At 35.3% G+C, this 25,692-nt stretch overlaps 2 protein-coding genes across 2 annotated transcripts; both read left to right on the forward strand.

The window, feature by feature from the left end:
- Positions 1 to 3,943: 3,943 nt before the first annotated feature.
- Positions 3,944 to 14,442, forward strand: LOC116287342 (putative protein phosphatase 2C T23F11.1). The gene is made up of 12 exons (XM_031694012.2): positions 3,944 to 4,124; positions 6,204 to 6,307; positions 6,744 to 6,827; positions 7,083 to 7,148; positions 7,548 to 7,613; positions 8,220 to 8,293; positions 8,989 to 9,073; positions 9,752 to 9,808; positions 10,377 to 10,460; positions 10,779 to 10,844; positions 11,119 to 11,198; positions 11,905 to 14,442. The coding sequence occupies exons 2-12, from the start codon at positions 6,205 to 6,207 to the stop codon at positions 12,094 to 12,096; spliced, it is 957 nt and encodes a 318-aa protein (XP_031549872.1). The 5' UTR covers positions 3,944 to 4,124; position 6,204; the 3' UTR covers positions 12,097 to 14,442.
- Positions 14,443 to 21,943: 7,501 nt separating this feature from the next.
- On the forward strand, positions 21,944 to 24,100 carry LOC116287337 (uncharacterized). The gene is made up of 2 exons (XM_031694007.2): positions 21,944 to 22,257; positions 22,851 to 24,100. The coding sequence occupies exons 1-2, from the start codon at positions 22,096 to 22,098 to the stop codon at positions 23,601 to 23,603; spliced, it is 915 nt and encodes a 304-aa protein (XP_031549867.1). The 5' UTR covers positions 21,944 to 22,095; the 3' UTR covers positions 23,604 to 24,100.
- Positions 24,101 to 25,692: the final 1,592 nt, after the last annotated feature.

A 25,692-nucleotide genomic window follows, 5' to 3' on the forward strand; every position in this document is an offset into this window, starting at 1 on the left:
GCAAAGTAAAATAATAAGGCGTTTTCTTAATTTCCCATTCACTTTGCATTGAGAACAAGGTAGTTTAACTATAGGTTAACAATGGGAAGAAAATAGGCTAGTTACTGAACTAGATCAAGAAAAACTATGAATTAAACTAAGAGTTATTCTTTGATTTCTACTGTTTTCTACAAAAAAAAAAAAAAAAAAAAAAAAAAAAAAAATTCTGAACTTAGGGGCCCACCCCTGGCTCCATTTTTTAAAATGTTATTTAAAAATATTTTTTTATAATAAAAAGATTGATTAAGTTTCGTACCACACCTTCCCTCTAAAATCTCCCCCAGTAACCCCATCATTTCTGTTCACTCAAATACAACAAAGGAATCGACTACCGATACCCTTGACCTTCTTAGAGGCTAGCTCGCTAATGGATAGTTGTTATGATTGTGGTACACGGTGTACGTGACTTTGATTTTTGCATGAAACATGGCCCAGGGTCGTCTCATAGGTGATAAGCGTTGTGACGCTGAACGCGCGCATTGAGCAGTTGTAAACACGAGGATATTGTTACATAACAGGATCGCGAGTCGGCTGAATAAACATTAGAAGTGAAGCGCGTGGACAACAGGATTTAGTTGGTTGGTTTAGTTGGCATCAAGACTGTCTTGACTGCTGTAAGATGTACATAGCGAGATTAAAGCACCATTAATTGTGAGAAAATCTAATTAAATTCAGGCGATTTTACAGTAGAATCTATATAAGTAATTTGATCCGTCGTCTGGGCAGACGAAGCCTTATTTAAGTGGCGTCACATGGTCTTTTTAAATGTGATTGTTTTCTTCAATATTGAAGTCTTTCAAAGCATACTGTATCTATTTTCTCGTAAGAGTGGTCAATATCAACGCGATCTGTTACAAACAACCTCTCGCGCGTGACTGTTGAAAAAAGAGTTGAACTTCTTGCTTCTGATCTGATGAAAAATACTTGCTTTCTTGGTTGATGCCCATTTTTGATACAATAAACTCAATGATGGATTTGCCCACTTTCGCCCTCTTGGCAATTATTTTTCCTTTTCCTTTCCTTTTATCTTTTCTTATGTTCCCATCATTGTTCCACTGAAACGACCCCATGGACTTCCGTTCGCCTACGGGTCTAGACCTCTTTATTGGCAAGGGGCGCAATGTTTTACCATTTCAGACCGCGCGTCGTTCTCTTGAGAGTAAGATTCATTGTTCATGTAAAAAAATATATGCGTGTATCCATATCCATGTGTCTTTTCTTCGTAAACAATTGTTAAACAAAGAAATGATAATTTATGAGGAAATAACACGTGGTCTGAAATGGGAAAACTGTGATTACGCCCATGCCAGGTAAAAGAGGTCTGTTACGACAAGTAAAATTGTCCTTTAGTTTTTATAGTGCCTTTAGCTTCAGTTTCAGCCCGTGCCAGGCAGGGCCGGAATGACGGTTAAAGCCAAGTCCGAGGGGCAGGAGAAAAGCAATTTTTGAGTACGGAAAGGGCCGTTGTAAGGAGTTTCAGAAACCATATGACGTTAGCCGGCCACTGTGTCGTATCCTGCCCGTGAGACTGCGCGCGTCAACTCCAAGAATTATATTAATCTAGCGGATTTCAGCTTTTTCGTTAAAACTTGATCAGTCACCTTTCCTTTTTCTTTTCTTTTTCCTTCCGTCCTCTTTTCTCTCATTTCCTTTCGTCCTCTCGGATTTCCCTTTTTGTTTTTGCATTGGCATTGCTTAAAATAAATGTCTTTAGTTTTACCCTTTTGAGCGGCCCGTTATTTTTTTAGTTTATTTTTTAAGTTTCGAGTGAAAAACGTGCTTTAGGGACCAGTCATCATTTATCGCCTGGGAGGGGGGGGGGGTGGGGGGTGCGGAGGATTTTTGTTCAGACACAGTGAAACTTAGCAGATCCCCCTTCAGTAGTATACATTGTAGTGATCCCCCCTCCTACATATGGATAATTTCAGTGATCACCCCCCCCCCCCTCCCTCCTACATAAGCTCTTATTTTATTGATACTTTATTTTAATACAGTATTTATACAGTCTGGAGTTCAGTTGCCAATGGTTGTGTTCACCGCGGCATTGTAAAAATCAGTAGTATACATTGTAGTGATCCCCCCTCCTACCTATGGATAATTTCAGTGATCACCCCCCCCCCCCCCCTCCCTCCTACATAAGCTCTTATTTTATTGATACTTTACTTTAATACAGTATTTACAGTCTGGAGTTCAGTTGCCAATGATTGTTTTTACCGCGGTATCGTAAAAATCAGCGCGAAGCTCCATCTGTACTTTATCATAGATCAGCTAAACGAGCACAAGTCTTTTATAAATCCCTCGTTACAAATTTTTGTTTTTCAAAGTCTTTTCGTTTCATTGCTCAGGATTTTTTTTTTTTTTCTCGCTTTTTTTATGGGGCTTGTACAACATCGGAAATGCTTTCGTCAGTTACAAAAGTTATCTTAGGGATATGCTCATATGAACTTCAGTCAGCCTCGAATAAGTTGACGACACCACATATCAGCCTCGAGGAAGGTCCTTCGTGCGTGCAAAAGCCAACGAATTCATTCCAACGTTTCCATTTAGACCCTAGCTTTGCTGTGGCTAGAAGAAGTAGTGGCCATTCTACAGGCAAGTGCTCCTGAAAAGGTGTTGCAAGAGAGTTCTGAAACCGACGACGATGTTGAATCAGAAGGTGCTGACAGCGAAGAGGAGACAGAGGCAAACGAATTTATGGAGTCCGATGCATTAGTCTCCCCCACAGCCGCTTTCAGTGTCGTCACGCAGCGCTTTCTTCCCTTACCGATTCATGTGAGGGAGCTGAATCCGACGATCGCAATCCTGTAGTGTTGAAACCAATTATGATCCATAGAGAAAGACGATTTCAAGCCAGTGAGCTTTTTGTAAAATACAATTTTCAAACATCGTTGCTGTTACAATTATGATTCAAATGGTATGTTTTACTGTCTTGCAGATTGTTAAATTCATAGAAAACGTTCAAACAGTTTTAACTCTACTGCCAAAAAAACTAAATTACTAATAAATTAAAAAAGAATAGATATTCAAATGACTGAAAAAATGAATGAAAGAAAGAAAGAGAGAGAGAAAGAAAGAAGATAAGAGAGAGAAAGAAAGAAAGAAAGACAAATAAATACCTCTAAACTGGTATTGTATTGGTATTGTCTTAAAATGAAATAGATAAGACAGCATACCAAATTTTTAATAGAATTTCACAAGACTAAATAATTAAATAGAACATTAAGCGAGTTACTGAAATATTTTTTTAAGAATAAAGTTTGTGAATAACTAAGGAAGCATCTCGACCTGGCAATATTGTAGTATTATATTACGCAATCATGAATTCCTCCACATTTTGATTGGTCCCCCCCTCTTGAAGCTGTCGTTTACGACTTATCCCCCCTTTATTAGTATTACCGAAAATCGACTGTTCTCCCCCAAAATCCTCCGCCATTCCCCCCCCCCCCCCCCCCACCACCCCATCCCCTCCCAGACGGTCCCTAATAATGTATGAGTCTGTGAAGGGAGTTGACAGGGTAGTGAACGAGTCAATCAAAAATTGTTATGTTATGCTCAACAATAAACACACACCGTTATATAATACATGTTAAATTTACATATTGTAAAATTATTATCAACTTTAATCTTTTTTTAAAAGTAAAATTCCCTCCAGGCGAAAAATCCCAATCTTGTTGCCATAGAAACCAACTTAAAAAGCTCATCTGATTTCGCTGATATTTCAAAAATCGCACATTTAAACAATAGAGTAGTATTTTGATTACTAAAAATAATATTTTCGCGAAATCATAGGAGAATATTAGGAGTATATTTTTAGGATAGGGGTATTGTCAATTGTTATCGATCCAATCGTTATGCTATCCCTCTTCTAGTGTATTTACGTATGATAGTCACGTGACACGGCCCCTTTCGGTTCAGTTCAAGATGTCGGTCAGTTCAGTCTTTGTGTGCAGTAGTCTTTTCGTCATGTTTACATGAAAATTTCCGGAGTCTTTCCTTATTCCGTTAACTTAATCAGGTAGCCAAGGTACTGCTACAACTACGAGGTAGAATTTGAGCCCCCTTTTGCCGTTTGAAATAGTCGTAAGGTAAGTAAAGATTGAGTTGTTCGCTTGGTACCTCAAATCTTGCCAGCGTCCATAGTGTCAGGACTAAGGTCCTCATTAGGAAAATCTAAATCCCACTTTTTCCAGTAGTTTTATTATCTAGTTTTTGTTCTGTTATGACTATAAGAAGTGCAAGGTTAGTGAATTTATTATAAGTGGTTTGATTATTACCAGGGCTGAATTTGATTTCTTGTCCTTTATCTGTTGTCTAATTCGGTTTCTCTCTCTCTCTCTCTCTCTCTCTCTCTTTGGACACTGTTTTAATCTGTCCATCTTTCTCAGGTTAGCCTACACTAAAATGAACTAAGAAGTACCTCACAAGGACTACGTATTGGTCCTCTGTCTAAATATTATACAGAATATTGTTACCAATGTAAAATAATCTTCTAATGACATAATTAATTCGTTCCTGTTTGGAAGTGAAGTCAAAACTGCATCAAAAACTCGTTGAGAGTTAACAGAACACGACATCCTAAGTCGAGACTGCTCATGATTTTACTTCCAAAAGCTTTTTTTCTTTATTCCTAAAAGAAAATGCTACGCTGTCATGTAAAAATATCCAAAAATTATCCGTCATAATCACTCAAGATTTTCTTTTTTTGTGTATGAATTTTTTCGTTTGTTGATAGTTTTTATGCTGACAAAGATATGAAAATAAGATCTTTTTTTTTTTCGTCGATGGGGATTTTATATATTTTTCCTTAAACTCAGACATCAAGCTATGATTCAAGATTTAGTGATAAAAATCTCCGAAATTGAAAGCAAAAGCTTTTAAGTAAAAAATATAATCTAAATGCCTCAAGAGAGTAGCACTCATATGAACTAATGTCCAACTTGTCAGAAGTTGAATTTTGTCAGTCATTATGGTTGGAGTATGTCACAGGTGGCGTACTAGCTATGCTAAATAACACCTATAATCATGAGTATTCATGAATATAAACTATAAATAACAGTCATTGCTGTAGGTAAGTTGTAACTCTGTGCTACAAGTAAAACAAAAATTTATCTTTTATTGCATAAATATAATTTATCATTAGTATTTTTACATGTCTGGGTAAATATGCCCTGATATTCTCTTTGCCTTCAGCAAACAATTGTTAATTATTACATCTGCACCAACTACATTTTGATACTAAAACAGTTTTTAAAATTCAACAAAAGCAAGAAATTTAAGAATTGCTTGGAAACTTGTGAATAACTTTTACAACTAACGATGCTTTATGCAAATTATGTTTGGCATAATTCATATTTTATTTAGACCTTAAACAAGCATTGTTGATGGCTGAGTAGATGACTACCAGTAAAACAAAACCAAAAAATCGATTATACACATATATGTTTTTTTAAAAAACTTCCAAATATGTCATCTAAAAATATAATAATTTGTTTATTACTGTGTTGCTGTATACTAGTCATAGTGATATACACATACATGTTTTAAGAAAAGTCTTCTAAACATTTTGTCCAAAAAATATAATGATTTGTATATTTGTGCTTATTACTATGGATTGCTGTATACCTGTTATAGTAATATAATTTTTATTAATAATATTTATATGCTTCATTTAATTTACTGCTATAACAAGTTTTTTCATTTTATTTGTTGTTTTTTTTCCATGTTATTGAACTTCGTATATTATACAGTAACTCTATTTTTTATGCTCCTAAATAGATACATTATATAAACTAAAGAATAAATGCTTTTGTTCTTTCTTAATGTACATAATTGATAATTTGAAACATGACATGCAAAGGCGAAATTATATATAGGACTATAAACCCTTCATTGTTCAATGATTATAATGAATAAGTTTAAGATGCAAACTCAAGTGACATCCACAAATTCCAGATGTTGAAGACTTTTGCTGTTTTTTCCCCTTAAATTGATGGACTATGGCCAATAAAAAAGTAAATTTGCTAAGGCTGGAGTTGTCTGGGGTATAAAAACATGTCAATTAAGTAATACGAAGACTTTGAAATGCTCCAAACTTCTACCAGTACTTTAAGCATTTTTTCAGCTATGCTAGACGGAATCTGATTTTGATGCTCTGTTATGTACAGGATGGGCCAGACACTATCAGAACCAGTAACAACAAAGGAGACCTCTTCATGCAGTAACAAGCAGTTTAAGATCGGCTCATCATGTATGCAGGGATGGCGCATAAGTATCCTTTATTATTAACAATAACAGCATCATGTATCATCAGCAGCAGCATCATATATCTTTAGTATCATATATCATAAGCATCACCATCACAATCATATATTATTTGCATCAGTATTATATATCATTAGCATCACTAACAGTTACCATCTGCATCATATGATGTTATCTACTCCATCATCAGTATCATCATTAGCATCGATCATTGACAGACATCATCAGCATCATGTATCATTATCTACACCATCATCATCACCATCAACATCATCACCATCATATTTAATCAGCATCTCTATCATCACAATTTATCAATGTCACTTTTAGTACTATCATCATCAAAAGCAGCAACATCATGTACTGGGAATCACCCTATGATGCATACGGTATTTTCAAAAGTATTACTGGATTGGGTGTGAATTCTTTAACACTGCCACTAGACATGGAAGATGCCCACACAGAGATACTTTCATTAAGAGAGGATAAAACAGCTGCATTTTTTGGAGTATATGATGGGCATGGAGGTAAAAGGCCAAGCACTTAAACTATTGCACCCAATGTTATGCATGCTGCTCTAGCTTGGGGTACAGACATTTATTACCCCTTGTGCCCTAGGTAGATATTTTCATTAGTACCCAAGCAAGACCAAAATGCACCTGTTTGTCTAAGTCAAACAAGACACTCTTTTGATATGATTTTTGTGTCAAATTTAAGATTTCTATACAAAGTTTATTTATTTACTAATATAACAACTATCAATTGTTATTAATATTTATTAGGAGCAAGAGTGGCACAATATGTTGGAAAGCACTTACAGTACAAGATACTCTCACAGCCAGCCTGGGGTAAGGAAAAAAAGGAAATGGAAATGCTACTCTTGTTCTAATAAAAGCTGCTCTCGTCGCTGCCGTAATATCTAGCTGTACTCTGAATTTAATTAACCCAGCGGTGGTGATTATCAGACATCTGAGTATAGACTGACAATTCAGTTGGCAATTTCCTTCACATGCCAAACCTTATACATTGAATACTATAATGACTAGAAATTTTCCACTCCATATACCTACAAAAAAATTTATTGATACTATTGTAAAGAAAAAAATAAAGAATAAAAATCAACGTTTAAAAAAGAAATGTCAACGTCTTTGATCTGCAGTCTTGTCCATATAGTATCCTAGTGCTTAAATGATGTATCTCAATTTTATATTAATTTTTTTCCTATTCTTTTCTATTTTTATTAACAGCTAAGGGTAATATTGCTGAAGCTATTAAACAAGGCTTCCTCAAATGTGACACAGACATGCTAAAAGGTAAATAATAATTCCATTCCTAGTAATTCAGTAGTTCTTACATCCAGGATTCCCAGACTCAGCATCACATATGAGTAGAGTTTGTTAGGTCTCTCCCTGGATCCAAGGGTTTTTCTCCAGGTTCTCTGGTTTTCATCCCTTCACAAAACCTAACATTTTGTTTATATATATATTGCAATTCAGTGAGGCTTAATGGCAATGGCAATGGCAATGGCAATGGCTTAATGTTGGCAAATGCATGAGTTTAATCCACTGAGGATTAAAACCCCAAATCACGCTGATGGCATTAATTTTGATTGAATTATATTTCCTTGCTTGATCTTCTTTACTTCAAAGATTAGTTTTCATGCCCAAAGTCGTAAAGATTAGACTTAGGAAAGATATGTTTTTTTGGGGGGGGGGGGAGGGCTGGGGATTGATAGTAAATTTTTTTAAATGGTAGTAGCTCTTCCCCTTTCACTCAGTAAGAAATACATGATTCTCTTATTAAGTCGACGAGGGAACAGGCTTTTGTCAGAATAAAGAGGTTTGACCTTCCACAAAAGTTTAAATAAAAAACTTATTCCCTTTATCATCATGTTAAATGATTTCTGTTGTTGATCATAGATGAACAAATGAAAGATGAAATGGCTGGAACAACAGCAAATGTTGTTATAATAAAAAACAATAAAATCTATTGTGTAAGTATCTATCTCACCTCAAGAAAGAACTTTAGATCTGTTAGTGATTGCAGTTAGGAATCAACATGCTAGATATTTCATCCTCATACTCATACTATTGACCATAAAACATTGAGGTCAGCTTGATCGAACAACAATCTAATTTCTGTTCACTTTAACATGATGAAAGCACTGGAAAATATATTGGACTAGACTGCTATGATATTTACTTGATGGCAGCTCTCTTGAAAAAGAGATGAAAAACTCAAACCAGCCCCTTCATTTGCACTTCATTTTTACCACTACAAAATTTCTAAAAACGTTTATAGTAAGCAATATGAAGGCTTTGTGTTATTTCAAAACATGTTCACTCCAATGATGTCATGCTTACAAAATGTGAACTGCATCCAAGGGCGGATCCAGGGGGAGGGTCTGGGGGGTCACAACCCCCCTGTCATTCCTGAGGTCAAATGGGTTTCCTGTGGTAAAAATGTGACTGGGATTCCTTTGCCCACAAAATTTACCCCTGAGACCCCCCCTTCAAAAAACCCTGGATCTGCCCTTGGCATCTACCAACCATAATATTTTGTATTCAAACTCTTACTCATTTCAATTCTAAAATTCTCTAGAATTTAAATAAAGGATCTTCTGATATATTAATAGAGATATTCTCTGCGCCAGCTATCACTGACTGCATATCACCTATCATCATTTAGGGTAATGTTGGCGATTCTCGTGCTCTGGCCAGTAGAAGAGGTGCAGTAGATCAGCTGTCATATGATCACAAACCAAGCAATGAAGGTCATTAAACTTATGATTTTAAATCTTTGGAGGGGGGTTAGAAATTCGTAATCTTTTAATTTTTCTTTCCCCTCCAACACCCTCCCTCAATTTTCAAGGCTAAACATTCTTGACCCTCCCCTTGTTTGCTCAACACCCTCAAATGTTCTGTAATCAGAGCCCCCTATAGGAAATAGCAAAAATGTCTAGTCATACTGTTTTGTTACCCATCCCACCCCCACCTCGGATAAATAATAATGAGTCCTTAAGCACATGTTGTGTGCATCTTTTTTCATGAATAGGGACCTTGTATATTTTTGTCATGCAGTTCAATCGATAATGAAATCAAGAAATAATAATAATAGTAGCTTTTAGTGTAATTTTAGACATGAATATAGAGTTTCTCGAGGTGTGGTTGGTCAAGCGACCTCGGTGACTCTGAGACAATAATTGCTGGAGCAGTAATTATGAGGTCTTCAAAAATTTTCCAGATCGGAAGTAATAATAAAACGTTTTTTTATCCTGACTTTTCTCTGATATTCAAGTCCAAAATTATACTAAAACAATTATTCCCCTCGGGCTCAGTGATTATTGTGACATTTACCACGCAGCTCGAAGACTCGAGGCTTGGTAAATATTCCACTTCACCTTTAGCGAATAATTGTTAATTTTTTTCTGTTGTCACTTCTATTATTGTAGAGGAAACAAGAAGAATAATAGCTGCTGGAGGATGGGTAGAGTTCAACAGAGTAAATGGTCAGTGTCACAACTGATTCCCCTTCAAATGTGTCCACTATATCAAAAATTATGATAATTATGATAATCATTTTAATACTTATGTAGCGCAAAGAACATATGCATATATGATCTAATGCACTTAACAAATCCTAGTCACAAAAAATAGAAATGATAAAAAGGTAAATTATACACTGTGAAAAGATGAAAACACTTACTGACGTTTCGGATGCTTTTCAATCCACGACAAAGGACTAGTGTCCAAGTTTTTTCATCTTTTCATGGTGTATAGTTTACCTTTTTATCATTACTGTTTCACATTTTTTCATCATTACTGTTTTACATTTTTTCTGATTTTTTGAACAGTTGAAATCTAAGACTAGTATTCATAAGACTAAAAGTGCTAAAAGTAGGGTCTGAGACTGCCGATGCTGAAACTATGGATATTTGATAAAGGGGGGCCATACCCCTCCATCCCTTGCCGCCATCACTGCCTGTCTCTGCAGTTACCTGTATTTCTAGGGATATTAAACTTCCAGTTAAATTTCCCCTCATCTTATATTTTCTTACTTTGGATTGGATATTTTAGGTAACTTGGCTCTTTCTAGAGCTTTGGGAGATTTCTGTTTCAAGAAGAATGACAAAAAAACTCCAGAGGAACAAATCGTTACAGGTATTAGATTGCTTCCCTCTCCTCCTATGACCAAAGGTGAAAATTGTAGGACCCTTTCCCAACGTTGAAAAGAATTACTAATCTATCAAACATTAACTTATTTTAATCTTTGATAAAAAAGAAAAACAATCCCTTTCCTCAGTTATTTTTGCTTCTCTTGTTCCTTTATTTACTCATTCATTTATCAATTCATTTGCTCATACATTCAGTCATTCATTCAGTTATTCATTCATTCAGTTATTAATTCATTCACATTTAATGAAGTGGTAATCAAAAGTAGGTTTCTAATATTTCTTTGCCTGCATTTGTACCTGACAGCTCTACCAGATGTGTTAGTTAAAGACATAACTCCAGAACATGAGTTTATTATATTAGCCTGTGATGGTAAGTGTTCTGTGTGCAGTTATTTACTAAGTCTGTAATGTACACATCTACATGATTTCTCTATTGTTGACACTGAGAACCTTATCTCTCTGCTGTTTGCCAAATTTACCAATGAACTATCAGTCAATACAGTTAAAAAAGTACCATTGAGTTCCTGGAAATGGTGCCATATATAAATGCCAATTTATTATCTATTAATTATTATTAAATGATCAGCCCAGAGGTTTTTTGAGGGTTTGATCAGTAAGTTAGCTGTTCATTTGTGCACTTTCAGGCATATGGGATGTCTTATCTAATCAAGAAGTAGTGGATTTTGTTAGATCAAGAATAGCTCAACGAATGGAACCTGAAGTGGTATTTCTTCTCAATACTTCATATTTATAGTTAAATACCCTATAGTTATCTTCCAGGGCCCAGTTGTACGAAGCCTGGATAGCACTATACGGCAGATAAATCCTTATCCGTTGGATAATTCAATGCTGTTATCCAATAAATTTATCCACTGGATAAGAGTTATCTTTTGGATAGTACTATTGACCCTTCATATGACTGAGCCCTAAAGTAATATTTTTTTCCTTTTCAAAATGCACAGATTCTGTGCAAAGGTTGCTAGAATTCAAACCATATATCTGAAAAAGTTAACTAACAAAATTGTACAAATTTGTGCAAAGTTTTGTAGTTCTAAGATCTACTGAGGTCTACTAAATTTAAAGATCTGTGCAACTTCAAAATCTGAATTGTTCAGCATCAAAAGAGATTTAGAAAATCTATGAATGGGTCACACCTGGGGATGGTAAATGGGAATTCATTTAGATTTTAGAATATGAATATACCTCTGTCTTGGGCTTAATGTTTTCCCATTTCAAGTAATGTGTCATTCTCTAGAGCATCATTTCTTTGTTTAATGATTATGCACTAGAAGACACATGAAAATGGATACAACTCATCTCATTGTCAAGAGAATGACACACGGTCTCCTCGGATGTTCCCCTGTTCACTCCGACCCTGGTGCTTACAAACCAGGTGCACATTAAATACAAATTTGATTTCTCTGATTTAGATATGCGAAGAGCTGTTAACACGCTGCTTAGCTCCAGATTGTCAGATGGGCGGCCTTGGGTGTGACAACATGACAGTCATCCTGGTTTGCCTTCTTCATGGAAGGACATACGAAGAACTGTGTGAAAAATGTACACTAACAAGTGATGCCCATCAACGGCCAGTCAACGGCAAAGATGGTGGATTCTACTAATAAACATAAAGGTTGTTATTATTTTTAGACCTCCTGAAGGATTGACCTATTAGATGTGGATATTATTGTATGGGTCTTATTATGCTTGGTAGTATTGATCATACAATGTTTATCCCATCTTCATGATGCATTTCTAGCTTTCTCTACATCCATATCAATATATTCCAAATTGGTCCTGCTGTGGTATTTGATTGGACAGGGATCCCATGATAGTGATTTTGTGTAGAGAAGGCTAGAGTGACGTAGATGTAAGTATTTGATTGGGGTATGATAGACACCAAGTGTCATCATTGCTGATTGATGGAGTTCCGTGCGTTAACAACCCACAGCAGAAAGATGACTGTCAAATTATCTATACTGTTCATTTAAATGAGCAGGCGTAGCTCAGTTGGTTAGTGCGCAACCTTCAGAGCTCGAGGTCCATAGTTCTATCCTAAGGAACTCCATGTCTGTTTCGAATTCTCTAATCCATGTAGCTTAAGCTTTAAATACTCTTAAAACAGAGCACTGATGGAGAGAGGGGGTAAAGTGCACACCGTCGGCTTCCATTGATAGCAGTTGAATTTCAACTGAAGGAACTACCGATGTTAAATATAGGTATTTTACTTTTTTTTTAATAACTAATATTACTTCATTGATTGGATAAAGTGTGGTTTGGCTATATGCATGGTGATACACCCAAAATCTTGCTAAACAGTCAAGTTTGTTCACTTTACCAAGCAATACAAACAAATGCAAATCTCAGCACTCTCCTCTTGGATAAGAAATGAACAGTCTCTTAGTATCATGTTGACACTTGATCTCCGGAGATTTTCTCATTTGTCAGTCAAGCTTTCATGCTTCAGTGATTTAAGAAACTTGGCCTGAATAACTGGCTAAAGTGTGTGATTTTAAAGGGTCTTTTTTGGTATAAGAAATGAATTTCTGAGGTATGAAGTATGAAATAGAGTGACTCCATTTCAACCATTTAATTTATATCGATTTAGTATTAGGCTGTATTTAGATCTATTGTTTTCGTTCGCCTGTTAGCTATGGGCTATTAGATTTGTTTCAGATGTGAAATGAAATACCATATCTAATATATCAAAGACTCTGATTCCATTGCAAGGCTTTCATGGTGTGAACATAAGGCATGATACAAACATATGACTGTCTCAAGCAATTGAGGGATCTTAGAGACTAAACGTAAAGAGAGTTCAAACTAAACTATCCAACAGGCTGTTTGCTAGTACCAGGAGAGGTCGTAAACACCTCAATGAAGTTAAAACAAACCTAAAACTCATCAGCTTTCTACCCTTTTTGCTTAAGTGCAATGTTTTTTCATCCTATTTTATCTTGTTTCATGGATGTCCTTGGTAGCAAGGATTACTAGAATTACATCCATATTCTTACATCTTCTCAAGTGTTACTGGTAAACAAAGAAATAATATTCAATGGGTTAAAAAGGCTTGCTAGTTCTCTCATTCTAAGTTTGTCACTAGAAGCCTTGCAGTGTGGCCAGAGTCTTTGATATATCAAACTACAGCCATCTGATAGCCTGCATCACATCCAGATAAATCTACCCAGATGTGAAGCAGGCTATGCTATGATGGACAAACTACAATGTTTAGACTGCAACCAAACAAAAAATGAAATTTATTTTCTGTCAGAGCATCTTTTTCCTTGCATTCTGCATATCCAGTTAACCAATATTTAAAACTGCAACAAGATGGTACCATAAGCTGACATGGAACAGACCCATCTCATTATCTAGACTAATCTTTTGGTAGCAAGAACCATACGAATATCAATATATCTTCTCATTCGTTGGCTAAAAGCAAAGCAAAAGTATACTACTAAAGGGAATTTTTGCATAGTCTAGATTGAGATACCTGGTCTTTCCTGCCATCTTTTTGACTTGACCATTATATGGGGGTTTTGAACAAAAAATTAGACCTTTTGTATAATAGTTTTAATCCTAAACACAGGGTTTATTGGACGCTTGTTTTCATGTGCTTAGGATGTATCTGTATTAATAATTAGTATTTTTACCCAAAGGGTTAATCAGCTTATGATAAGTATGTACAAATTTATTGAGTTTGATACGGGATTTTATTTCATTTTAAGGTTTTCGCAAGAGAAAATGAACCAGTTCATATTCTCTTGTTTTTCATTCCTAGAGGTCCTTTTTTGGGAGATAGAAGTGTAGGTCTACATTAGGTATCTTTTACGCAGACTTTTGTATGTCTTATGAAAGATTGATAGCAAATCTAGCTCCACAGTTTTATTACATACGTTGATTGTACATTATCAACCAAAATTCTGTACTTTTTAACTATTGCAATCATGGTAGATTATCATTTATAATGTGTAGTAATATATATGTTCAACCATGAGTGAAAAAAGAATTGATGCTCTGAGTTAACAAACACGTAGTTAACATAGGGTCGTTTTATTTGATGATCCCCCTCCGCAAAATATCGCGTGTTTCATTCAATTTTCCACAGAGAAAAACAAAACAAACACATTTTAAAAAGTTTGGTCGAAGACGAAAATGCATGGAAGTGCCATTAAGATGAGAATGAGTCAAAGTCGCTGATGACTTGTATTTTTCTTTAATTTTCCAAAAGTAGTCAAATAGTGCACACATATTCTAGTAATGTAGCCAACCCCCAAAAAAACCCAAACGGCAACATGCTTGTAACGGATAGTCTGCGTTGCATCCGGAAGAAAATTCCGGATGCAGCGCAGGCTAATAACAGATTTCACTTAATTCCTTAGTGTATGCCATGGAGAGTTCTTATGTTATGTTGTGCTTTTATGAGTGTTTCATACCGGGTCTACTAACCATGATGGATTTAGCAGACTGACTCACGATCCAATGGTCTAATCCAACATAGACTATAGTAATCGACTTAAAAAACAAACAAGCGCACCATGGGTAACATGCTCGTAAACAGTTCTTACTTTATGCGCGGTCGAAGTGTTTTTATGAGTGTGCCAAACAAATCTACTAACTATTATAGAAAGAGACAACTAGCTAAAAAACTAGTGTGAGCTGCGTCGGTGTTTCTAATGAAACAGTAACGATAAAAGGGTAAATTATACACCATGAAAAGATGAAAAACAACCTACTGGCGCTAGTCCTTCGTCGGAGTAAAAAAGGATAAAAACTATTATAGTGTTGGTAGACTGGCACGCGACCCAATCAGTGGTTTAATCCATACATAGTAACATGCTTGTAACAAATATCACTCATATTCCATAGAAGGTCCTTATTTTTATATACAGACAGAGCAAACAGACGTAAAAATGAGACACCTCGGAAAGAACTGGAATGAACCCATGTCTATAACATGCCTTGATATACTAATTTAAAATCAAACCATAGAATGTCCTTAATTATATATAGTTAAGTTTACAGACAGACCCATAACCCAGCGTTGGTCTAGGTGACTCATTTAAATCCACCAAAAAACGAGACATCTAAAATTAACTGGAATGACGCCATGTTTCTAACATGCCTTTTAACCGATTTCATTCATATTTATATAAAGTACCACGGAAAGTTTCCTTTATTGTACTGTTTTATATCGGTTAAAAATAGTACAGTATTTCCTGCTGGGTTAACGCCCTGTGTCTGAGAGTTACTAGACGGGCATCAGCAGTGCTTGCACTAATGGCAGTTTCCATGGAAAAGCGCACCACAACTGCCCAATCAGTTCTAAAATTTCTGAGTAAAATTTCATATGAACTTAAAATAAACGACGAAGAGGCATGTAGATGACTTTTTTGTCGTAAGCTCTTAGAAGTTTTACAGACCATAACGGGCACGATGAACTGTGAAGGCCAGTATAAAAGAAGTACTGTACTCGCTACTTTCCTCTAATGGTGCTTCTTTAGGTATAGTTATTATAATTATAAGATAGATATAAGATTATATTGAAAAGTCCCCATTTTGTATTGTAAAAAATTCGAAAAATATTCCTCTGAAGGCATTAATTATCTTGCGCTGATGATGATTAAGATTCGGATGCTGCGTGGAATTCTTGTTCTGACTAAGTTAGAGTATGTATCGGTAGCCTTTCGATGAATACATACATCAATATCATCTGTACTATAAAATGATACAGCTACATAAAATGGCTATTCATTGCCCGGTATTCTGTATTGGATTAGATATACATTTTGGGACAGTTGAATCACGTACACAAGACTTCTGTACAGCGTTGTAGTTGCTTGTTCTGACCCAGCCAGGAGAGGGCCAAACACGCAAAATAACTTCTCGTGGTCTACTATCCGCCTTTTCTCAATCTAGACTCAATCTCAAGCTTCCGCTCAGGTTGTTGAAACGTCGGTCACATCAAACAGTCCTTCTCAGGACTACATCCACCCGGATGATCATAATACTTCGATCAAAGAGTGATAAATTATGCGTTCGGTGTGTGTAATGAAATATACCCTGCGAGAGGAGTTAAAAGGAGACTCTGTTCGCAGGGTAAATGAAATAGAAAGAATAAGAGAAAAATTTCAAAATTTTTCTCTTATTCTCTTTATTTCATTACACACATCGAGCGCATAATTTATCACTACTATACTATGTCTATTCTTTGCGTACATATTTACGGTGTTCAACTTACCTAAAGAGAAAATATCGCTCTGGGATCCTCACGAGTACCCTGGTTGGTCCTTGATTACCGAAGACCTGGGTTCGTTTCCCGCCAAGGGCATTTGATATTTTTCTCTTATTTTCTCTATACTTCGATTAACATTCATTATTGCATATTCCTAGGTTCAGACCGTTCTATTCAATACTCAATCTAGGGAAAATCAGCCTTTGACGTTTCTTGTTAAAGTTATACATTTATACTCTTTGCCATGGTACACTCGTGAAAGCCTTATGATAGTTTCAAATCATTTCACAAACGGGGGAACTGAAAAAAGAAACTGCAAACATTCAGTCTTATTCTCGCGAATTTCTGCTATTTTCGCTGTAGTTATTTTTGTTCTCAATGTTGTTTTATCACTATTGTTTTAATATTATTTTATTTTGTTGTTGATCAGTGTTGTTCAGAAAATAATATCTACTTGGACCAGGAATTTTTTTCTGATTTTTCTAATAATTAGCAGCTGTAAAGTTGCTTGGTATACTGCGCAGATCAGCTCAACTAGATACATTATAACCGCAGTACAATTATATAGTCTATATACGTATATGTATATATTCTCATATGCAGGACTAGCTGAATGTTACGGCTTATTGAAGTATTTATGACGCCTTTACCATTCGCGCAACTTTTCATATTAGTTTTAAACGTACTTTACATTCACTGCTAGGGGGCTGCTATTTTCTTAACACTAGCTTAGAAACAATAGAGGAATTATTATATGACTTAATAGTCTAACATGATCGATATTTGCGTCTTGCTAGATTTAGCAATTAGTACGAGTGGAATAACAAAAACAAAAATTAAAAAGATGTACCAAAATCAACTACGAATAAATAGCGGAAAAAATACATGTGTGATAGCTAGTGTGTTATAAAAACTTGAAACAGTAAAGTATTGAAGCTTTTTTATGCTTTCTTTTTGCGTCGTACCTTCATTGTATAACAACCGCATTCGACACTGATTGACTGGACGTTGGACGATAAAATTCACTCGTTATTAATAACCTTGAAATACATATTTCTTTGGACAAGTAATATCTAAGTACCTATAAAAAACTTCACTTATGAAAACAAAAAGTAAAAATTCACAATATTGAAACTCACATTTTTCTGTTTCTCTCAGAATGGCGTAGTTCGAAACTTAACGAAATTGAAAATCTCGTGAAGCAAGAATTTGCTCGGAGTTTTTGATTCGAAATCAAGGATAATCTAGACAAATAGTTTCATGATAAATAGAGTTACGATTCAAATGTACCGAATGCTGAATATATTCTCGTGTAACCAAGAAGTCGAGAAAAAATATTCCCCAAAACAGATTTTTGAAAAATAAAAAAATAAATAATTAAGAAAGTTGATGTCTTAAGAAAAAGGTAATTAGACTTTGATAAAGCGAAAATTTCACAAAAACAAACAGAAAAGGCTTAAAGTAAGATCACAGAATGTTATATTTAGAGATGACTGATGGTATCGGCTCGCGTTCGGAAACCGAATGCTACTCGAAAACAAAATTTGTGTTGAAGAATGTGATGATGGATTGAGGGCAAAAGGACAGCGAAGTTATTGGAAAAGAACATGTTTTTATGAGCTAAATAATAGAATACTACTAAGCTTAAAACCAGTTGAAAAATTACGCTTAAATGTATTTAACAGAATAAAGTATTATGAAAAATGAATGAAAACCATTACTTAATTTACCTCCTTTTTCTTTTTAATCTCAAACACGTCGAAATATATTTTAAGTGTTCCTACCGTTCGTGGATTATGTCAGTCGCGGTCTACGACTCAAGCTTTTTTTTCCGAGCTAAGGCGATCGTATCAAATGTCGTCGACTTAACCTCGGCAAGACCTCGCTGTGAACGAGCTCCTTACGGCTCTTGAGCGAAACATTCCGAACATAACTGTCGGGCGCACCCAGTCTAGTGTTACCACAAATACAAAAGAATCAGACGGCTATGACGTCAATGCACTCAACCGAAACAAATCGGAGCATTCCGAAAATACTCGACGCCACACACGAATAATCTCCGATTGTTTTTCCGTCGGGTTGGGATTAGAAGATTCCACAGAAGTAATTAAGGAACTGTTTTTTTTTGTTGTCAACACAAAGCAGCAGGTAGCCAATTATTCCAAGAAACTTAAATAAAACTTGGAAATTTCTGGCCAACATTTCAATTGAAATTTTAGCTATTTTAAACAAAAATAATGTTCGCAAATTGTCCTTACATCTTGTTTTCCAGTTATAAGCAGCAAGTGTCTAAGAATTATGCTGTTTTACAGATAATCTTACGACGAAACAGATCAATGAATGTAACAATGTACGTTGCTTAAACACCCACCAAAAATAGGTTTCCCTTGTGGATTTCCTCCGATTATAAAAAGTCGAAAGTCAGCGTTCATATCTAGATCCCAAGCTCCTTTTCAAAGCCCTGGTAAAAGCAGTTTTACTTTACGATAAATATTATCAAAATTTAGTTGTGTAGAGTCCAAGGATGTTAGGATCGTTGAAAAATTCTCTCTATGCAGAAATAATAAAAGTGTTTTAAAAGGATTTATTTATAAAGAAATAATACCCTTATAATCCTGCACTTGTATCCCGGAGGCGGTTTTAATTAAGCTAATTTAAGAAATTGATAAGATTTGTAGCGTAATCTTATCTGTAATTCACGGATCGTCTCTTTGAACTTTAGATTGAAAACATACGAAAATGATAGATACTTTGTTTAGTTTTCTCGGGAGGAGACATCTTCGACCACCCGCCAACCGCGTCACTTTTTCAGTTTTTATGAAGAAATAAAAGTTTTTAAATTTTCATAAAATTCTTAAATTCTTCAAACTGTTTTCGCTTTAATTCTTTGAGATTTTTAGAATTATTCTAATACCTTGATGTAAGCCCGTAAGTTTTTTGACAAACGTTTACTCAAATAAAACAAATATTTACGCCGATGAAAAAGAAATTATCAATTATCATGCCTGATTAATTGTTTACTTTACAAAAATAGGCCTTAACTCATCCACGACGTCACTTACGACAGGAAATACTGGTTTTACGGCAGCGCCGTCGACATTCTTTCGCTTTTGCTACCGTCGGAACTTCTCTGAAGTTTTGTGGTTTATGGGTCTACCGATTGACGAAGTTTGCGATGTCATTAAGGAATCTTAATAATAATAATAATAAACTCTTTATTCAAAGAGGGTAGCACGGAATAGCTACAAAATAACTGTTAAACTAGTGGCCCTGTTAGTTAGCTAAACTTCTATTTTGAAGAAAATTGCTAAATATACTTTTTTTAAAAGAAAAGTAGAAAGAGAGTCAAATTATACCCTCCAGGCGTTGTACAATACTGCAGTTTTTCTTTCTTCAGTGTCGGCATTCCAAAAAAGGTGCCTAACCTTATGTTTAAAAAAGATTTCCTTACTCTATCGTTTCTTTCGCTTTCCTATACTTCTAGTTCAAGCTATATTTTCTTACTAAATGTTTTCAGAACTATACTCTTTTTCTTAATAAGGCAGTCGACAGGTAGCGACCGTTAGACTTCTTTTAGTTTCTTTTTTCGCTTTTTTCTATGACTTTCTTGTTACTGTCTTCAGTAATTTCGTGTTGGTGAAACTCTTGTACAATAATCTATTTCTGTACATTCTTAAAATCAGTTTGGTTTAGTTTCGATTGAAGTGGTTTACCTATCGGATTATCCCTCAAGAAAAGGTTTTAAACTGCTCGCCGGTGTGGTTAACCAAAAAGACAAAACTTTGGGTCGTAAAATATCAAACTCTTAATTCAAAATCTTCCATACCGATCAGAGCAAAAAGCATGTTATCTACAAAAATGTTTTCAAAAATTCCTTTGGATTTGTTTACACAGTATATGCTCAAACTATCAAACTTTGAAACAATATTTTAATCAAAACATCTTGAAAATGTAATGTCTTAGCCACGGTGTTTACAGAGTATTTTTAGCAGCAGAGCACAAGTAATGTTTAGCTACGCCCATGTTTTAGCTACCTTCAACTCATTAGATCTTCAGCGACCTTTTAGTTGAACCCTGGAGTGAAAGCGGATATTTCCATCGAGTTCTCAACAGCTTTCGGCGACGCCTCCGATTAAAAACGAGACACTTCGACGGGTATTTTAGCATCTGTCGGCCATCAATCGGCCAGATCGACAGATGTCGCCACACCTTCGCTAACCTCTCGTTCACACGAGTGGATCCGATCTCGCCAAGATCGGTTTACGGGCTTGTAATCGGAATTTGGCGATAACAAATTAATGATCATGGGCTGTCCTCTGCGGTTGAAAGACATTTTTCTAATATTTCCGTCTAAAAAAATTACTTTTTGAACATATGCTTTGTCAGCAGATTAAAAAATGTTTTACTTGTGTTACAATGTAATGGACAGGAAATCGGACTAACACTCTGTTCTTGAAGTAAACGAAAATTGTCATGCAATACTTTGGTAAACCACATTCTTTCCATTCGTATAAAGTTTTCTTTATATTTTCTTCGGTTAAATGAGCCCAGATATTGTTTACCTTTAGACTTGTTTTGATCGTATGCAAATGACATGTGCTTTTTTTTGGCATGTGACCTTTACGAAGATTAAAATAGATAACTTAACGACGTGAGACGAAGTTTTCCCGAATTTGGTCATATTTGTCCGGTACTCTCGAAGCCTGTGCCAAAACTGAAAATCTGCTAGAAAAAGTCTATATTTCTGCCTCAAAAAAACATTGAACTACTGGAAACATTTTAATAAACAACATCTCATGACAAAAAGAGTATTTATTGGGTGATTTGTGGTTAATGAGTTAAGGGATGACAAATCCGAAAGTTTACGGAATGCAGCCGAATCTTCTAGTCCGGAAATGAGGTATCACTCGACCTGCTCTCGGGTTTCAATCGGCTTTGTTTCTCGAGTGTATCATTTCTGCACAATAACAACTTAAATTTCTGTCAATTAACTGACATTGATTTTAGGTCTAATTGAAATATCAACACAAAGGAACCAATCAGAGAACAGTAAGATGACCTAAAAGGTCATTGACGTCATTTCTCATAGAAACGAGGTACATGATTGGTTGATTAGGTCCCAAGAGAATACTTTTATTTGTCCAGAAATGACAATAAGATTTTATCAAATACACGCCTAAATTGTCCTTATAAGGGCAATAAGAGCTTTACAACATTTCGGACGAGTGCATATAAACGGTAGCAAAGTTAACACGAAACAGTAGAGCGCAAAACTAACACGTTCTGTAATAGAAAAATTGAACTTACAACACTTGGAGAGTTTGTTTTTGTTCACTAATTTTTGAAAACACACTGTTGAATAATTGGTAAGGAGTATATAGTCGAAATGGCGCTTGCCGTACCGGTGATACAGAACGCAAGAGCCGTGCTCGAAGACACATCAGTAAGTCAAGATTGTCAACTCATCTCCTCTACTGTTCAAACGATGACTCGACCAGAAAATAGATCAGTGATGAACGTACAGAATGGCACTGAAGAATGGCAACAGGTTGGTGTTTGATTATTTATGTTATTTATACATTATATTATACACTAACTACTAGCATTCCTATACACTCCATTATCATCCGACTTTTGATAAGGCGCGAAAACAACACTCTGTCACACGTATATCTTAATAAACTCTCGCTTTTAGTCCAGGATATATTTTTACATGCTTTTTTGACAATATCAAGAAATTTTTCTACTAATTAGAAAGAACTGTTACAAAATTTCACGTTTTGGTCATAGTTTTTATATTGAAAGTTTCACTTGAAGGAGGAAAAAAAATTGTTTGAATAAATATATACGCAATGACCTTTGGTGAAATTAGCAACTTTTCGCTCGTTTTGTGCATTATTTTTCGACGAAATCTTATTCCCTTCCTTGATAAAACCAGAGTTTGTTTACTCAAAACCAAATAGTTGTTGAAATATACCAACTGATTGTAGTTCTTTATACTCAAATTGGACGCAATCGAACAGTTAAATTAATAATGCATGTCGGTTGCTCTTTTTGAAGGCAGCTATTTAAAATATATTGATTCTGTTTTACAGTTTGATTTATTATCTAACCAATTGGTTTTCTATTTTATTTTTATAGACAAGATGGGAGATGGATAAATATCTTTGTTGTGCTCAGTCACCAGTTAATCCGTCCATCGCCAACTTGAGGAAAAGAAAATTTCGTCGCGAAAGCGCGAATGTTGTAAACGAGTTCTTCACGTTCGATGACGAATTAGACGACAAAGATGGCGTTCTGTGTGACAAAGTATTCGTTACTTCCTGCGACGGATCTTATCCAGTTTCTTCGTCGTCGATAATACAACAGACAATACATCAGAACACTGTGTTAAATATAAATTCGAATCTTTCTCGACAAATCAAAGTTATTCCCCCACCGAGTGACTACACTGTGATTTTCCCTCCAACGCCGCCAAATTCGAACCCTGGATCTCCGGAACAAGCACAGATTATTTTGAGTAGTCATCCTCTTGGACCTCCACCTCCTTATCAACCACCACAGACTGTCCTCATTAATAGTGGTAACAGACGCAACTCTCCCGACTTGCAACGACGAAGGATACACCATTGTGATCATCCAGGTTGCAAGAAGGTCTACACGAAAAGCTCGCATCTTAAAGCCCACATGAGAACGCATACAGGAGAAAAACCTTATAAATGTTCGTGGGAAGGTTGTGAATGGAGGTTTGCGAGGTCTGATGAACTTACGAGGCATTATAGAAAGCATACTGGAGACAAGCCATTCAAATGTCAACACTGTGATAGAGCTTTTGCAAGATCTGATCATTTGGCCCTACACATGAAAAGGCATCAGCCTCAACACACGCATTAAAGACTCAGATATTTTAGAACCAATGTTGATTTATAGACATAAACAGTGAAGCCATCAAGAGGAGATCAGTTAAAGATTGATTTGCAAAGAGTTAACGTCGAACCAGGGCATGTCTGCGAACATTACAGTTGTAAAGTTACTGTTCATGCATCAACATCAATTACTGTTAAACTTGACGAACTGAGTTACGTTAATCTCAGAGACATCAAAACCACAATCGAAAAATATTATTTATTGCATTTTAACACGATTTTGAAGGTCGTGTTGTTATCATTAAAAGCGAAATAGCTGAAAAGCTAAATGTATATAATCTTGTAAAGAAAACTTGAAGCATTTTACAGTTCAAAAATTGAGATAACAGAAGAAAACCAGAGAATATGTATTTTATGTAATTGAAAAGTTAGATATATATATTAAATTGATATTTATATGAAGTTGTATTTTATTTGCAAAGAACTGCAATAATAAATGAAGATTTTGAAAAGTTGATAAACAAATCTGATGTGGTTATTTTCTTTATCGAAACGTTTTTCAGTTTTCGATTAATGTGCTTGAATCACACCCTCGAAAGAATCCTCTGCTACGATCGAGTAGTTCCAAAACAACTAAAAACTTGTGTATTAAGACCACTTGAATCCACCGTTTGATACAAAGGTTCATAAAACGCTAATACCAGTAAAGAAGTATTAAATTACAATTCAAAGAGTTCAAAAGACGATCGCTAGCACGAACAGAAACTTGATAACTCAAAGTGCATCGACGACACGAGGTTATCTTGCCATTTAAAAGAAGATCTCTTTTCAGTGCAAGCTTGACAAGATGCAAAAACTGGAATTTATCCAAAAGACCTTTTTAGTCCGTATCAGCACCACATACTCATGAGATAGTAGCGACCATAAAACGTTCTAAAGTTATTTGAAATAATAACAATAATTACTTTGCGATGCAGCAAACTAAGTCTTCAGCTGAAGAGGTCAAACCCAACTAGGTCAGTCTAGAAATACCGAAACAACTCAACAAATCAATTATTTTCCTTCACTTGGAAAATGTCTTTTGTTTGTGGATTAAAAGTTTAGAACCGAGGCCATCTTTTTTGTTCAGTTCGGTGATTTATTTAATCGGTAAGCTTTTGATTTTTGGTGGTTCTCCGGTGACCATCAGAATTCTATCGAGCGAGGACATCCGTGTCAAGTTTGCTTTTTTCCTACTATATGTCAAATGTGGCATACTGAATATATTATGTTCACTCTTGATTGCAAAAAAGTCGGACAATTTAATCATTTTTCTCTCAAGGCTTTGAGAATCTGTATAACCTTTTGTGACGTTGTCTTATTCTAATCGAAATTCAGCTTTCAATTTGTCATAAGAAGCGAAATAATTATTATAAGGTTGTGATACAACACCAAACATTAAGTCTATGTGATTTCCATTTTCAAACTTCACACGGAGCACTTAATTGTTTTTCGCACTTCAAATTTCTGTAGTGAAAAATAACGATAGAAATTTAGTTCTGCAGATTTAAATAGCTTTATTCTATAACAACAAAAGCGTCGTAATTTCCTATGAAATTGCATAATTTTTCTCTTCACGAGAATCAGTTAAGATAAATTTATTTAAGTAATCCGTCACAGATGCACGCTTAATGAACACTTAATAATAATAATAATAATAATAATAATATTTATTTATAAAGCGCAAATACAAATCTGTTCTAAGCGCTAGTAAACAAACGACAAAGACAACGACAAAATAAAATAATTTACAAAGAATATGCTAATTTGAAGAGATAAGTTTTAAGTTCAGTTTTGAATGAGGCAAGACTTGATGCATTTCGGAGAGATATTGGAAGTGAGTTCCAGAGTTCAGGAGCAGCCACAGAGAAGGAGCGATGACCATAAGATTTAAGATTATAAGAATGTGCTGATAGAAGAACTTGTGATGCAGAACGAAGATTACGGTTCGGTTTATACACTGAAATGAGTTCCCGGATATAGATAGGAGATTGGCCATGAAGAGCTTTAAAAGTAAGTAATAGGATTTTATATTTGATTCTAGATTCAATTGGTAGCCAATGCAGATTAACGAGGAT

The sequence above is a fragment of the Actinia tenebrosa genome, unplaced genomic scaffold, assembly GCF_029948245.1.
Source record: "Actinia tenebrosa isolate PJP-AT-01 unplaced genomic scaffold, QUT_ActTen_1.0 PGA_scaffold6__47_contigs__length_16458017, whole genome shotgun sequence".
NCBI classification, from domain to species: domain Eukaryota; kingdom Metazoa; phylum Cnidaria; class Anthozoa; order Actiniaria; family Actiniidae; genus Actinia; species Actinia tenebrosa.